General features: G+C 32.6%; 1 protein-coding gene across 1 annotated transcript in view; it reads left to right on the forward strand.

Moving 5' to 3' along the window:
* Positions 1-15185, forward strand: part of NECTIN3 (nectin cell adhesion molecule 3) — a gene marked incomplete at its 5' end in the record, with an annotated part of 122307 nt that overhangs the window by 79594 nt on the left and 27528 nt on the right. The window contains one exon of the mRNA XM_080799755.1: positions 1925-2009. Coding sequence (XP_080655881.1) covers positions 1925-2009 — 85 coding nt within the window. The remainder of the gene's footprint in view (positions 1-1924; positions 2010-15185) is intronic.

Raw genomic sequence — 15185 nt, forward strand, 5'->3', positions numbered from 1 at the left:
ATGAATAAAAATGCAGGTCTTTGATGAGTTATGGTTGAAAGAAAGATTCAAAATATCTGAAGTTTAACTCCTTCTCCAGATTGTATATGCCAGTCTTATATATAGCTAGATCTTACTCTGAACTGCCAAGAAGTATCAAATATGTCTAGTTTTAAAGCTTTTTTCCTTAAATATTTTTGGTTTTGGTGAGTTACAAAATGTGCAACTTCTTTATTTAAAGAGAAAGCAATATTTTGGGCCTAGTCATTGAGCTAGAATGTTAAAGCATAAATTGCACTTCACTCTAGAATCATAAGAACAATGTCCCAATTCACTGAATTCCATCAACAGCTTTTGTTGCTTCATCTGTGAAATGTAAATAATATTTTCCTCTTTACCTTCCATGGTTGTGATGAGTAGAATAAGATGATGTTGTTGATGAACTGTGACTTTTATACAAATGGCATTATTTCTTACATAGTTATTAATATTTTTATATTTGGACATGAGGTTATCTCTCAAAGGATATATTTCTTTTGTCTTCATAAATTCTTTGTATGTGACTCTACCTTTCTAATCTGACAAAGGTATAGCATAGATCTTCTTAAAGACAACTGAGTGTTAGTCTCAGCTCTATCATGATCAAATTAGTGGTATGATCCTGAACAAGTCACATCGCCTCCATGGGCCTCAGTTTTCTCACCAAATGACTGATGGCACCTTGGAGCTATAAATTTGCTGTGATTTTCATTAGATGAAAGGAAATAACTACTTTCAAAGGACTGCAAATTACCTTTTCAGTGCAACACCTGTAACACTGATTCTTTATATTTATAGTTATAATATTTATAGTTACAATTATGCTTATAGTTCTTTACTATTTCAAGAGTAGCATGTGGTTAACTTCATTTTAGTTTCCAAGTTATCTCAGCCATTTCTATAATTTCAAAAACATAATTTACTAGTAGACTAAATAATTACATCCATGTAACCATTTTATTTGTCGTTTGAGTTCTGTTCATTTAAAATAATTATTTCATGCCCACATTGAGAAGTTATTAGACCACAGAGAATTTCTAATTACTTTGGCCTTTATAGATTTCATTCTTTTTATTTTTTAATATAGGTAACATTTTGTTTGATTTAGTCATCACATGAATTGAAAATTAGTTATCTGTGAGCTTCAAAAGTATAAGAATATATTAAAAATTGTTCCTAAAATGCACAGAGCTACAAGATATACTTAACTTCGTTTTTATTATAACAATACTTAAATACATGAAAGTGTAGGTTTTTTAAAAGTTTATTAGGTTATTTTGGCAAAAATAAATATTCCTTGAGGATGTAATGGTCTCTTTGTTTATTTCAGGTTACAAGATTTATAATGGTCTTTAGATTGAAAAATCTTAATTTGCATGATAGACATTCTAAGTGTAATTGTAGGTTTTGAAAATTAGTTTTGGAAATATTTCCAAAATGCAGTATAATTTTTCTTCATTATCATTTTAAGATACAGTTTTTTAAATTACTTTTATGACACTTTGTCTTCCATTGCACACATTTGACTATCTTTAAAATGATGGTAGACATAGTCTGATGGAAAAATGTATATTTATTGAATTTACTGAAGTAAATTGGTTACTTGCTTACTGGTTACTAGGTTACTTGCTTAATTTTCAGAAACATGCTTTCATTTGAGTTACTTCTTTAAATGAATCAATTAGATTGGTTTTAAACATTGGAAGTTTAAAACCAGGTCCCCCCCCCATCTATGATAGGTTAGTGGAAATATAAGAACTGAATTAAGCATGTGCACTAATATAAATATTAGTATGAGGAAAGTATCCACAAAACTTGAGAACCTTGATTGTTTTCCCCCTTCTTCTTGCCTTTTTTTTTTTTTAGCTAAATGTTACAATCACATTTATTAACCTTTTTAATGCAGGATCGACCTTCCACCCACACATAAACCACCTCCCATGTATGAAGAACGATCTCCCCCCTTGCCTCAAAAAGACCTTCTATATCAGGTATGTGTTCATGATTGTACTTAAAATGAAATAAAAAATACGAGGCAATGCATATTATTTGAGTATTATCTAGTCATTATACATTAAATGTTGCCTAATAACACATAATCATTTCCCTGAAACATTTAAAGGATCAAACTGTTGACAAATTAATAAGAAAAGATGTGAAGCCAGAGTGGATAGGACAAATCAACACTGTATTAGGAGTAGAAATTTTTACTAAAAGCTTATGGCCAAAGACTTACTGTTAACACAGTTTTATTGACATACAGAATCGTCGTAAAATTGCATTTTCATATAAAAGAAAAATTGAATGCCTTTGGTAGGGTATGATGAAGAGCTTTTTCTCCTTGGAGTATGTATTTTTGTTTCTTTTCAGTATACTCAAGGTCTAAATTTTAGCATTCCTTTATTTAGCAATGAAAGGTTTATATTCCAGTTTAAAATTCTGAGTATGAATATTGATCCCCATATTACATTTATGATAATTTAAAATTTTTTTCTGGAATCAGTTTATAATAACTCATGTGAAAGTATCGATTAAATGCTTCTATCTTATGTTCTATATCTAGATTAATATGCTCTCCTTGGGAAAGTTGAATCCATCAGAATATTTGAATACTTTTATTCTTAGCATTAGTAGTTTTGGTTTTGTTTTTTTCCTCTCACATCCATGTACCTTTTGGGGCTTTAACCCTGTACTGGGGTTTTGTTTTTGTTTTTACCTGTGGAATATTCTATAATATTTTCCTCCAAAGATATGTTTTGTGTCTTCAGCTCAAATAAGGCAAATTATTTGTCCACAAATTAATTTAATTTGGTGGAAAAACTCCAAGGAAGTATATGTGTTAAGATTTTGTCAGCTTATATATCTTAGTTCACCAGATAGTCAGTCTCCTGCCTGAGCAGGGGGTGGAAAGAAACATTCATTGGCAGGGGTCACCGGCTCTGTTGTCTTACAGAAGCTGGTGTCTGAGGGGTGAAGAAATGCCATCTTTTCAGACTCCTTGTTTTCACAGAAAGAGTGTACCCTCACATCCCTCTTGGCAAATAAATGAACTTGACAAGTAGTGTGAAATGTCAACAAAATATTTAGCTAGAGCTGTTGTTAACTGCTGCAGAAAGAAAGCTGTCTTCTCCCTCCACAAAGCCAGTAATTAATCAGAGAATTTCTAGATTCAGTTTTGGGAATTTTCTTAGAATGTTGTTGGTAATTTTCTAGGATGACCCTAACTGCATATAATTTCATTCCTGTCTGTAAAATCAATTGATTATATAACTTACTGTTTAATATCTTCAAATTAAATATTTATAAAAGCTTATGGATTGGAGAAAAATTATTTGGTTTTGATCATCATGTGTCCTTGGTTTTAGTTTAAAAAATATGATTGCTATATATGTATTTGCTACCAAAAAAACACAAAAGGAAGATCTTTCTTGGATGATTTGAGTTGACAGTGCTAGAAACTACAATTTTTAGAATCCTTGGAGTTAGGGAAGTTTTCCCGGCTTTTGGAGGTAGGAGTTACGATACGTCAATGCAATTACTCAGTTGTTGATTAGAGTAATTTGATTTGTAGTAAATTGCATACTCAAAAGCATAAACCTGGGTGGAAATGAAGAGCCATGTGGAAAAGTAATGGAACGTTTAGAAAGAAAATTGATAGGAGAGTACCCGCAATGAATAACAAACGTTGGACTTTGGGAATCAAGAGACAATTTAGTAACATTGTGACTTTCTCCTCACCTTGAAATTAAGCAGGTGAAAAACATGATTGTTTTTTTCTCTCTTATAGCTATACAACTAGTTTTATAAAATATTGCTGAGGGTTAACTATTTGTTGTCATTTTGCTTAAGAAAGTAAGAACTTGAGTTGGAGATGAAATAACTCCTAATTCTATAAATTATAGAATTATTAAATTATTTGTATTCTTTTAAGAATAAGTTAGGTTAGGTGTACCTGGGTAGCTCAGTCATTTAAGCACCTGCCTGTTAATTTAGGCTCAGGTTATGATCTCAGGGTCATGAGATCAAGACCCACTTCCAGCTCTGTCCTGGGCATGGAACCTGCTTAAAATTTTCTCTTTCCCTTGCTCACCCCCACCACCAGCTGCATGAGCACATTTTTGCACATGCCATCTACCCCCCCAAAAAATAAAGAATAAATTAAGCTAAAATCATTATCCAGTAAGAATTTGTTATGATTCATCCATTATAATGTCATGTGTTAATTATATGGCTGTTTGTGTTTTAATTAATGTTGTGATCTCAAAATGTAACGTACACAGAACTGTGTCTCGGCTACTAAGAAATACGTGAATGTGTTATTACTATCCGATTAGTTTCGTGCAATGACAGCATGTTGTAATACTAAATGCCTTCTGTAATGTTCCACTTCACTAGATAACTTTTCACCTTTAAAGTGATGTGGTAATTCCTGCTTGAAGTCATTGACCTAGGTAACTAGGACACTAGGCCACGCTCCCAAATGCTTCCATGACTTTAAGGAAGAGTCCAACTTCTTCTACTCATCACTATTCTATTCTTGGGAAGCCTCAGAAGGAAGCATTTCCTCACTACCCACATTTGTCTACCTTGTGTAACTGTTGCTTTTGTGGGAATGGTGACAACACTCATCCCTGAGAAGTTCTGTTCTCAATGTAAATTAAGACAGTGAAGCCTGGTATTGTGAAGAGGCAGTTTCCTTGAGTGGTAGCTATCACCATACTGCAGAGACGATGCATGGAAGCATGCATAAGTATGAGGGAAAGAAAAAGGAATGTTTTGCCTCAAGGCAAAGATTAATTAAGAAATACCACTAGCTTGTCACGTGTTAGGTAATAATCCCACAAAAGTTGAGTCTTCATTTGGGAAACAAATACTAACTAATGACATTAAAATGTATTTTACCTTTTGTTATGTTCTATTAACATTGTATAGGTAATCCGTAAGTATATTCTTAGACCAACAGAAAAACTAGAAACTACAGAAATTTATAGTCAACTGTGAAAGTCCCTTTTCATAATTCCATCACAAAACATATAATTTCCTTCTCCAGTGATCACCACTGTTACGAATTTAAATATTCTCCCACACTTTTTTCCATGAATTTACTTTTATGTGTATATCATCCATATTTACATCTACAAATATATTTTTTAACACAAATGTGACCATAGTATACATATTGTTCTAGAAATTGCTTTCCCACTTTATTATAGACCAGTATTTTTCAGATTGACCAATGTTGCTTATAGTTTAGTGAGTTTTTTTTTTTAATCTCATCCAGCTTCAAATCCAGCATGAAGTTCTGAACACTGATATAAAATTTATTTATATTAAAATTTTGGACAACAATTTCCATTCTATGAATAATGCTATATTTTAGCCTTGTATTGGGAGAGTTGAATACTCTGATATGAAAAAATATTTCCCAAATCAACTAAAATAATCAAGGGATCATTTTCAGGAAGAATATACATAGCAAATAGAGTTTGATTTCTGATATGGGAAAAAATCTGGATGTAAATGTATATCTTTTAGAATACTCTGGTTCAACTGAAAATAGCATTTATTCTTCGAAAGTCAGGTCTAGTAAATTCCATGAAATAGATACTATTACTTGACTTTACTGAGGATCATAGCGGGAATTTCAGTCAAGCACTAATACTGTAGGGAGTATGGCTCTTGAAGTTATTTACACAATGCTGACATATTATTAAAAGCTTTCAAATCTGGATGGGCCCAATGTGATCACAAGGGTCTTTAAATGTGGAAGCAGGAGGTAGTCTGTGTCAGAGTGTTGAGATATGGGAAAGGATTGGCGGTGACCAGTTATGAAGACGGAAGGAGGGCACATGCTAAGGAATGCAGGTAGCCTCTAGAAGCAAAAAAAATTCTCTTCTAGAGACTTAGGAAGGGGTGTAGCCTTGCTATCACCTTAGTTTCAGCCTAGTAAGACTTGTGTAAAGCTTCTGACCTCCAGAACTACAAGATAATAAATTCGTGTTGTTTGAAGCAAAAAAAAAAAAAAAAAGCTTTCTAATCTCTTGAAATATCATGAGATTTTTTTTTTCCCTCCTTGGTAACCACATTTGCAGAAGTAACCATTATGTCAGTTGATTTTTGGTAATTTTTAAAGTTTTTAACAACCTCGTAAGTGTTTTATGAACAGTATTTCAGGTATTAGAGTACGCAAATCAGTTTTCATGATTTCAGACACTTGTATATGTACATGTGTATGTGTGTAGTAATATTCTGTGTGATTAGATGGGATATATGCATAAAGTGCTTGTGTGACTGAATTCCAAGCTAAACTTAGCTGCCTTTTTTGTGGAACACCATTTTTACATAAAAGAATGACTAACAAACTATGCCATTCAGGCTTGAATAATTTTGCAGACATTTTCTCACAAATCAATGAACTCAACCTGTCACTCAAGGCAAATAACTGACAGTATTTGTTGCCAATGAAAAATTAAGAGTCCAAATAAAAATTATAATTTCTATAAAACCTGTAACTGCGATCATGGGATTGACATTGGTGAGGAAATTAGTGAATTTTATTTATATGTGTGTGTGTGTGTATGTATATGTATATGTATGTATATATGTATATATATGTATGTATATGTATGTGTGTGTGTGTGTGTGTGTGTGTATAATTATAGAAAGTACCAATGTTTGGAATGTCTGCATAACTTAGTGAACCAATGATTGCCAAATGACTAATAATGTACACTGTTAAAATGACGCATGGGTAAAATATCCATTCAAAGTATAAGGTGAATGTATGGATTTTCATGTAAGAGAGTATGAAAAGTTCATTGGTTTGTTTTCAGATGGCAACTAGCACTTAACCCTAAGAAACTTCCACTTGTTAAGTTTTGGTATAGTAGCAAAGGAGAATTTTCTCAGTTGTCCGAAAGCAGTATTAAAGTCTCTCTGCATTTTCTAGCAATGTATCTCTGTGAGGCCATTTTTTCTTCATGTATTCCAATCAAACAACCTGTTGCAACAGATTGAATGATGTAGCAGATATGAAAATCAAGCTTGCTTCTTTTGATTCAGATATTAAAAGGATTTGCAAAACTATTAAAAAAAAAAATAAAATGCCACTCTTCTCACCAATCCTTATTTTGGAAAACATGGTTATTTTTTTCATGTAAAAGGTGATGTTTGTATCATATTATCCTGTTTATATGAATGAAATATTTTAAAATTTTCTTAGTTTTAATGTTTAATATGATAAATGTAAGTAGTTACTAAGGTAGTTAAGGTAGTTACTACCCATGTAAATGAAAGTAGTTTGGGTTCTCAAAATTTTAAAGTATAAAGGAATCCTGATGCCCCATTTCTGAGAACCTCTGCTGTAGACCTTAAGCTTTAGGCATGAAGGCAAGGATCATGTGTCCCTTGCTTAGTTCTGTAGTCTCAGGGCACAAGACTTTGCTTAGCACATTGTAGTTACCCAATAAAAAAATTTTTAATGCAAAAGTGAAAAAAGAATCAAACCCCCCTCTTTGTATTCTTTTCAGTCTGTGATCATGTTTACATTGTTTATTCTAGAATATCTCTGTCCCAGATACACAGCTATGTTTCAGTATATTTAATGTCCATTTATCTAATATCAGTGTCAGGTATCAACATATCGTGTATGAAAAAGAACAAAGGGAACCAAGAGACTGTATAGCAATATTCTAAAATATTAACAATGATTATGTATTCAGCTTCTCTGTGAATATTGTTCTATGTTGTATTTTTTCTGTACTTTCTAATTTTTCTACAGGGCTTTTACTCTTGTCTGTCAGTGACTTTATAACATAAGAAAATAGAGATCAGTTGAAAACCTGAATTACTGGACTGGAATATTGTTATCAGTCATATTGATTATGGCAATACTTCAACAGAATTTACTATCTGGGAAAATTAAGATTTCCCCCCCAATAATTCATTATGGTATATCACATTCTTTAGTAAGTTTTTGTAAATGCTTATGCAGAGTGTTGTAAAGGGAGAGTGTTTTTACATATTCTTTTGAGTAGATAATACATACAAAACAATATGAAAAGGTGTTTTCTAAAGTCTCCCTCCCGTTTCCATTCCTATTTACCCTATACCGAGCACCTTCTACAGAAAATCACTTTTATGAATTTCTTGTTTGTCTTAATATGGTTTATTTCAGCATAGAAAGGAAACAATACACACCCATCTTATTTTTTCTTGTATAAAATGTAACTGTAGATACCGTTAAATGTTTTACCATTCCTCCTAAGACTTACTGAAGATCTTTTTTTATTGGGATGCAGAGCATTTGCATTCTAATGTCTACAGAAGATTCTAATATGCATATATTACATAGTTTATAATGTCAAAATATTTTAACAAACCAATAATGCTGCAATGAATAACTTTATGTGTATGATATTTTGCTTCTATGCAGGTATAATCTTCAGTATTAATTTTTAGATTTGCTCTTGCTACATCAAATAGTAAATGTGTTTATACTTTTGATAGATCCTGTTAAATTATCCTCTATAAATATTGCACTATTTTGCGCTCCTATGAGTAATGCTTGAAAGTGTCTATTTCTCTACATCCTTCCTAACAGCATGTGTGTTCCACCTGAGTATTGGTAATCTAATAGGTAAAAAAAGGGTGTGCATATAAAATTCTAATTTTGCAATCTCATTAGTCGTGAGTTTTAGCATCTTTTCAAGTGTCTAATAGGCCATTTTTTCCTGTAAGCTCTCATTCTTGTGTGTGCTTATTTATTGGACAAAATTATGATCATTTAAACTTTTAATAAGTAGATAATGAAACTTTTTTCTTTTAATTCCAGTGTGAATTATGTATACATTGCTTTTTGGTATCCAAATTTGTGGTACAAAAAGTTCAGTAAGGTGAATCTTATATTTCCATTGACATATTATAAGATAAAAATGAAATGCTGTTATGATTGCGCTCAAATGTTTTTGAACTCTGATTTTATTTTATTTATTTTTTATTTTTTATTATGTTATGTGAGTCCCCATACAGTGTATCATTAGTTTTTGATGCAGTATTCCAAGATTCATTGTTTATGCACCACACCCAGTGCTTCATGCAATATGTGCCCTCCTTAATACCCATCACTGGGTCAACCCATTCTCCCCCCCAACCCCCTCCCCTCCAAAACCCTCAGTTTGTTTCTCAGAGTCCACAGTCCCTCATAGTTTGTCTCCCCCTCCGATTTCCCCCAACTCATTTCTCCTCTCTATCTCCCAATGTCCTCCATGTTATTCCTTATGCTCCACAAGTAAGGGAAATCATATGATAATTGACTCTCTCTGCTTGGCTTATTTCACTGAGCATAATCTCCTACAGTCCCATCCATGTTGATACAAAAGTTGGGTATTCATGCATTCTGATGGCTGAGTAATACTCCATTGTATATATGAACCACATCTTCTTTATCCATTCGTCTGTTGAAGGGCATCTTGGCTCTTTTTATCATTTGGCTATTGTGGACATTGCTGCTATGAACATTGGAGTGCATATGGCCCTTCTTTTCACTATATCTGTATCTTTGGGGTAAATACCCAGTAGTGCAATTGCAGGGTCATAGGATAGCTCTATTTTTAATTTTTTGAGGATTAACAATTTCTAGAATTGGAGATATGTCCTCCAAGATATCTTAATTGTTACCAGTCATGCCATATTTTATTCTTGAACCTGCCCACCTACTAGTACTGTGTAGTTTTATACATTTGCATTATTTCCTTTCAAAACTCATCTTTCGGACACATCACTACCATTTTCCAATAATATTTTTTAGATAAGCAGCTTTTGTTAATTATCATCAGTGTTCTGGTTTTCTCCCAGGATCTGTATATTTTACCATCTATCCAGATACTAACAGTAGTCATAGGCTTTGTGGTCAGGGAGAAGGGAGAGAGAAAGATGACAGAAGAAATAATATTTTTCATCCAAATTAGAGAAAACTATATGACTGAATGGATTATTTTCAAGTAAATGAATATGGAGTATTTCTAGCATGGTTTTGCCCTCAATTGGCAAAAAACGTTTGCATCTTACATATTGCCTCCAATTAATAGTTAGTGGCAATTACTGAGAAAAGTAGTCAAAGAATTATGGGGCCTTGTTCTGGTCTGTGAGGTAGGGGGAGTTTTGTGATCAATAAAGCTTGGAAGAAACCATGATTTAGAAACTAATAATATATTCAAATGAAATATAGGTGTAATATTTGAAGTATAAAGGAGTAGTATCTTTACTAAAAGCTCTTGCTAATCAATCTGATAAATGCAAAAAGATAAACCTAAGGTTTTATGTGGATTAATAAATTACCATAGGTTACATCCTTAGAAAATAGAACATAGAAAATAGAACATAATAAATTACCATAGGTTACATCCTTAGAAAATAGAAAATGTTAGAACATGCCTGACACATAGAAAGTACTACGTGCTTGCTGTTATTCTTATTAAAAAGTAAACTATATAATTCTTAATCAAAATATTAAAGAGACCAAGCGGTGAAATTATTTTAGAAGAATAAAACTGATAGTACTTTGATTCATGAAAACTCAGCATATATTTCCTTTGGAAATTATTGATACTTTTATTATAAATTTTATAGTGCTTGAAATGAAATTGAAAGGTATGGCATCTGCTTTTTTGATTCAGAATTCTATTTTATTTTTTCTCCATCATTCATTTTTCTCCATCATTCATTTCCATTTTTCCTCTCCATCATTCAATATTCCTTGAATATTCCTTGAATATTTCTTATGTGCCAGTACTGGAAATACATAGTAAGACATGAAAAAAAAAGTACTGTCTTTATGGAGCTTACATTTTAGTGACGAATAGACAAATTCCTATGTTGACATCTTTTTTTCCTTTCCTTTCTTTTTCAAAGAAGAACTTTATTAAACTTTATTAACATTATAATTGGTATGCAACAAATTGTATATATTTAAAGTGTGAGTTTGATACATTTATATAAAATACATAAACACAATACACAAATATACACATGAACATAACCCACACACTAGGAAAACATAACCACAATTAAAAGAATGCATGTATCCATCATCTTCAGAAGTTTCCTGTTGCCCCTTTGTATTTTCCCCTCTAGTCATGCCTTTGCTCCCTTTCCACATCCCTAGGGACCCAAACACTGGATGTACTTTCTGTCCCTATTAATTTACATGTTCTCAAATTTTATATAATAAATCATATAATCCTTTTTTGTTTGTTTGTTGTGTGTGTGTGGGGGGGGGGTGTGTATGTCACTTCTTTCCCTCCACATAATAATGGTTTTGATTTTGATTCCTTTATGTGGTGTTGGTCAGTGGTTTATTTCTTTTAGATAGGTGTACCATATAGATATACTACATTTTATTTAAATTTACCTATTGGTGGACATTTGCACCATTTCCATTTTTTTTTACTATCACAAGCAGTGCTGTTATCAACATTTGTATATAAGTTTTGCATAAATATGTTTTCATTTCTATTGAGTAAACATCTAGGTTTGGATCAATGGATCATATGGTCAATGCAACTTAAAAGGTGTAACTTTTTAAGAAAATGCCAAGTTGTCATCCTCCGCAGTTTTACTATTTTTGTTCCCACCAGCAGTGTATGAGTTGCACTGTACCCTTACCACCATTTGTTATGATCAGACTTTTAAAATTTCGGATGTTCCAATAGATGTGTGGTTGTACTTCATTATGATTTTGACCTGTATGTTTTCCCTAGTTACTCATATGTGGAACATTTTTTTTACTTGCTGATCTGTCATCCATTTAACTTATTTGGTGAAGTGTCTGAATATTTGCTCATTTTTTAATTGAATTGCTTTCTTATTGTTGAATCTTGAAAGTGCTTTATTATGGACTGCATGTTTGTGTCCAAACATGTATTCAAATTCACATGTTGAAACCTTAACCCCCAGTGTGATGATATTTGGAGGGTGGGGCCTTTGAGAGGTTTTAGGTAATGAGGGTGGAGCCCTCATGATGGGATTAGTGCCCTCTTAAGAAGAGACAGGGGAGAATTTACTTCTTTCTCTACTCTTTGCTATGTGCAGATCAAAGAATGTAGCAATCACAAACCAAGAAGAGGGTGTCTACCAAGAACTAAAATGTTAGCCTCCAGAACTGTGGAAATAAATATTCTTTAAACCATTTAGTACATGGTAATTTGTTATAGCAGCCCAAATAGAATAAGACATTTTGGATACCAGTCTTTTGTCAGATACATGATTTGGAAGTATTTTCTATCATTCTCTTGCTTGTAATACTCTTAACTGCTTTTTTGAAGGGCAAATATTTTTTAATTTTGATGACATCGATAAGTGATGACACTGTGAGGCCATGCTTTCTTCAGTGGGGTAGGGGAAGTAATGCCTATTTTTACTAATTACTATTAAAATATTAGTTAAAGTATTTTTATGATACATTATTTTCTTTATTTTTCCTGTATAAACTTCATCACTAATTAGGAAATTTAATTAATTTAAAGACAGTAGTTTTGCTTAGTCACTAGTTTCCTTCAGTATCTAGTATCTTCAGGATACATACATAGTATGAGTAATTCTCACCTCATCTGAGAAATATGGAAATTAGGAAGACTTGGCTCCTCTAATAGTGTTTTGTGGCCCATAGCACCTAACTAGCCACTGTCTTTTTTTTTTTTAATATTTACTTATTTATTTTTAAAGATTTTATTTATTTATTTGACAGACAGAGATCACAAGCAGGCAGAGAGGCAGGCAGAGAGAGAGGGGGAAGCAGGCTCCCTGCTGAGAAGAGAGCCCGATGCGGGGCTTGATCCCAGGACCCTGAGATCATGACCTGAGCCGAAGGCAGAGGCTTTAACCCACTGAGCCACCCAGGCGCCCCTAGCCACTATCTTTTTATATATTTTATTCATCTCTGTATTAAACAATAATTATCACAGAGAAGATGCTTGATAAAAATTTTAAAATAAGACATAAGTAAGCGGCCCATGAAGGAAAAATGTTTTAGAGAGTGATATTGTTAACTTATTTTTAGTAGAATCAAATGGAATCTAATAATATTATTACAATTAAGAAGGTTGACACTGAGTTATTTTGACTTGCTGTAAATTGTAGAATTACTCTAAGAAAATTTATTTTAGACTTACTGTATACATATAAAACGCCACTGATCTGGAAAACCTGGAGTGATGATTTCTACCTGACAAAAATTCTGAGTTTAACTGCATGTCAGTATTTTTAGTGGTATTACCAGTATCAGCACATTGATTATGTGATTTTTTCAAAGAAGTTAAAAACTTCGGACCTTCATTCTCCTTGCAGTCTGTTTCTGATTTGTAGCTGAACTGCCTGAGTGAGTTAGGACTATATAAAGAAAGGAGAACAAAAACAAAAACAAAACAGAAAAACTTGGGTATGCAATAGTACACTCAGAACTATTTCTCCTACTGACTGAATTATTTTATGCAGTTTAAATGATCAAAAAGAACTGGCTTCATTCTAGCCACCAATACTCAATACCCAAAAAATAAATGAATAAATAAAAAGATGATTAAAATAAAACAATTAAATTGTTGGCCTTTTAGGAGACCCTGAGTAATCCAGAAGGGAGAACATCCAATTCACACCTTTTCATAAAACTTTGTAGTATAATTCCGCTTGGTTCGATGTTATAAACATACCATCTTTTTTCTTCCTTTCAAATCTTTAACACTGAGTTTTAAGAACTAATTCATTATAAAAATTGCATACTCACTATTCTTAAATATATTTGTGGTTCTCCCATTTTTCTACTTTTTGTCTTTCGAATTGAAAACCATGACTACTGTTGCCTTTGTAACCTTTCTTGAGATCTAATAAACTGGTCTGTGTAGAGACTACTCAATAATTGTTGAGTTGCAGAGATAGTAAAATTGTTTATGAAGTCGGAATTTCCCAAGCTAGTTGAGGATAATTCCAGGAATTCTGGGGGAACATGGAAGATGTCAGAATTTATATACAATGTTACCTCATCCTTCTGCCTGTGTAATACCTAGAAAACTTATTTTAAACAGTTTGGAAGTTTTATAGCCAGTCTATCATTGTTTTTAAGCAAGATATATAACAAGATCTCAATCTATAATATCTCATCATTTCCAAAGAATTATCACTATTCATAATAACTGGAAATGAACCTCAACTTTTTAATGTTATCACCAAAATATTTTTTAAGTGCCTCATAAAGTATGTTAAAGTCTGAACCATTAACTCAGATGTAACACTAAACTTTGGAGAAACAAAATAATGGCTCAGTGCTGCTTGGAACTCAGGTATAAAGGTAGTATCCTAACCATTAATTTACTTAAATTGTGTTTTTTTCCTTGGTTTTTGTAAAGAATTAAATTTAGACTATTCATACTTGAGATACAATCAGAACATGAAATCTTGAGTGGTTTATTTGATACCCGTGTTGAATTCATACTGCCATCAGGGAACTATAGGTCTTAATTAGGGGCGACTCTTGACTGACTCTGAGTAAGTCAAAGTAAAAGAACTATTGAAGTTAAATGCATTAGGCTGAGTGAAATTTTCTCCCAAATTTTAGAGGACCTAATCGTTGCCTTTATTTAAAAGGTCATGATTTCCTTTTTTGGAAGTGATTACTTTTTTTTTTTTTTTTAAGATTTTATTTATTAATGAGAAAGAGGCGTGCACATGAGTGGGGGGTGAGGGAGACAAGCAGACTCCCCAAGATGGGGCTGGATCCTAAACCCTGGGCTCATGACCTGAGCCAAAGGCAGAAGCTTGCCTGACTCAGCCTTCTAGTGGTCCTTGGAAGGTGATTCCTCTTTATGTAGAAAAGTTTGGACAGAGAACTGAGTTATTTTAAATATGCAGAACAAAGTAAATTATTTTCAGGAAATACACATTTTCATTATTTGTGAATTAAATCTTTACATGGACATTAATCAATCTAATTTTACTTTGAATTTGACTACTTAGTCTTGATTTTAGTCCTGGCCAATTGTTTGTTTGTTTGTTTGTGGGGTTTTTTATTTTGTTTTGTTTTCCTGAAGTTCTTTTGGCAAGTTACAAACAAGAAATGAGTAAAGGCTCCCTATGAGCTTTTGAGCGAATAATGTAAATAACATATTATTTAAGTTAAA

The sequence above is a fragment of the Martes martes genome (genome assembly GCF_963455335.1).
Source record: "Martes martes genome assembly, chromosome: 1".
Lineage (NCBI taxonomy): Eukaryota > Metazoa > Chordata > Mammalia > Carnivora > Mustelidae > Martes > Martes martes.